Source organism: Corvus brachyrhynchos, unplaced genomic scaffold (assembly GCF_000691975.1).
Source record: "Corvus brachyrhynchos isolate BGI_N302 unplaced genomic scaffold, ASM69197v1 scaffold312, whole genome shotgun sequence".
Lineage (NCBI taxonomy): Eukaryota > Metazoa > Chordata > Aves > Passeriformes > Corvidae > Corvus > Corvus brachyrhynchos.
Genome location: NW_008236640.1, coordinates 210,541 through 212,965, shown reverse-complemented (window position 1 = coordinate 212,965; position 2,425 = coordinate 210,541). Strand labels below are relative to the sequence as shown.

Sequence of the window (2,425 nt, the reverse complement as noted above, 5' to 3'; positions counted from 1 at the left end):
CAGGAATGCAGGAGTGTTTTCCATGCTTTAGGTGTTGAAATCCTTACCCTCTGTCCAGAGTTCTTGCATGGATGCCTGGCTTTCCACTCCAGCCAGACACCCGTGAAGGTGTAGAGGCTTCTTTGGAGAGCAAGAAGGGAAAATCAGGGGTACTGGACAGAAAGTGGTACCACACACTCTGGTATCCCAAGGGAGTAACTTGAAAACACGGTTTGAAAGGCAAAATGCACCAGGGAATGGGCAGAAATTTGTCTCCTTGCTGCCAGAGCTCTTTGATACCTTATTGGTTGTGAGCTTGTCCCACATGAACACAGGTTGGAGGCTGGAAACTAAAACATTCAGCTTCTGATGTGTTTCAGAAGAAGTGGTTCTTGCTTCAGCTCTGGAGTAGCTCCAATAATCTCCTGAATTTTCTTATCATTTTTGTAAGAAAGGTGCATGCAACTGTGAGTGATTCTGGAGGGTCCAGGCTGAAATCAGGGCAGATCTCACTGGACACATCCCAAGAAGTCATTCCACTAATGCTGGCAATAATAGGCTCGTGAAGTGCTGGCATCAAGTTCTGGAATTTTGCTTCCCATGGAAGGAAGAAAATGGTTTCTGATGCTCTTTGTTGATACGTGAGGGAGACATCCTAGAAATAGAACAAGCTGCCTTCCTACCTGCATTTTAGAACTTCTGGGATGCAGGTGCCCTTGGGAAAAGACCAGGCTTCTACAGTGTAAGCCTGAGCCTTCTGTAGTGTGTTCCTGTTGTGTTTTCATTTCACAAACTGGCAACAGTCATTAAAAAACTTACTTTTTAGCAATGATGAATAAATATGAATATTTTTTCATTAAAAGTTTGTAGTGTTGTTAGCTGCCTTCAGCATTCAAAGTGCTGTATGTATGAAGGTATCACTGTTTCTGAATGTTGAAATGCTTTAGGTTCTTCAGCAGTGTTGGGAAAGCTGCACAAAAATATTTAGATTCCTAGACTTGACTTTATTGTTTTAAAGCAAAGTGTATGTTAATGTTCTGCTTGATAGTGTCTAGAGAAGTTTCAAGCTCAAGACCAGCAATTGCCTACAGAGCCCCACGTTTTTAGTACTTTAAGGGTATAGCAGCATGCTTTTCAAAGGAAAATACTGGGTACTGGATATTGCCTCAATACCTGGGTTAGGCTGATGCTAATGAGCTCTTACCTCGAAAACCTTGGAGGCTGCTTCTCAGTCTTCAGTTAAGAACAGGAACTTACACAGTCTCCCTTCCTTGACAGCATTGTCCTTGCAACATTCTCAGAGAATGAAAAGGTGTCCATATCATTCATCATGGGTCACGCTGTCCAAGAGGTCAAAATACTGCAGGAGGGGGACAGCGACATGGAGCAGCGCCTTGCTCGCATCTTGGAGCCTGAGGAAAGCCAAGCTTTCAGCCCTGAGGAGCTGGAGAAGAGGAAGAACGCCTTGAAGACTTGGCTGGAGAGCAACCACATCCCCGTGGGCGAGCAGGGGGAGCAGGGCAGGACGCTGAGCGTGGCGGGGGTGCTGACCATCGACCCCCCGTACGGCCCCGAGCAGTGCAGCAGCACCAACGAGATCATCCTGTCCCGCGTGCAGGGCTTGCTGCAGGGCTACCTCGACAAACAGCAGCGAGCTCCTGCTGATGAAAGCAGCCCTCTCTAGGAACTCTCCCGCTTCAGGGACTCCCCTGGGCGTCAGCATTCACTGTTGGCAGAAAGGCTGCGTTTGGGTACTTTTTGTCTTGATTTTTTTGTGTGTAAAGGAAGGGATAAAACAAGAAGTCTGAACTCAAAGCACAAGCAGTATTTTTATTATCATATGATATATGATAAATTTAAACTGTTTTGCTCTACCTTTAAAACTAGTTTAATTATCTAGTGCTGAAGGCATGTTTATTTGAACTGCTTACCAGATTATTTTTTCTTTTTTTTTTTAGAAGGAGAATTATGACACCTGGACTTCCCAAACCAAATTAAAAAAAAAAATTCAGAAAGCTGTTTTGTTTTGTTGTTTTCATGGCTGGTTGGTTGTTGTTTGTTTTCTCTATAACTGTTCTCCTGGCTTAAAATATGAATCACAAGGTATGTCCAAGTTTGTAAAATTATTGGGGAAGGTTAGCAGGCAAATAGCAGGCTTTAAAACCATTCCCTGTCTATATTTGTTATTTTAGAGCAGCAGTGCTTGGGAAACCAGTGTTCTGTAAAAGGAAAATTTGTTGCAATTCAGCAAGTTTGTGTTTCTTAATGCTTTTTCTAGTTTATGCCAACAAAAGATGCAGGAATCATTATGTGACTATTCCCGAGATTATTAATGCAGTGAGGAACATTTAGAGCCCTCATTTATCTCAGTGTATTTGTTCTGCCTTATTACGAGATCCCCAGTGGTGTGCTCAAATGCAGCTGGAAAGTCTGCCTAACCCTTGTT

At 43.4% G+C, this 2,425-nt stretch overlaps 1 protein-coding gene across 4 annotated transcripts in view; it reads left to right on the top strand.

Annotated features, from left to right (window-relative positions):
• GEMIN6 (gem nuclear organelle associated protein 6) overlaps positions 1-1,994 on the top strand; it is a 4,490-nt gene extending 2,496 nt beyond the window's left edge. For all 4 annotated transcript variants that reach the window (XM_017726697.1, XM_017726698.1, XM_017726700.1 and 1 more), the window contains exon 3: positions 1,258-1,994. In XM_017726697.1, coding sequence (XP_017582186.1) covers positions 1,258-1,663 — 406 coding nt within the window. In that variant the 3' untranslated portion in view covers positions 1,664-1,994. The remainder of the gene's footprint in view (positions 1-1,257) is intronic.
• Positions 1,995-2,425: the final 431 nt, after the last annotated feature.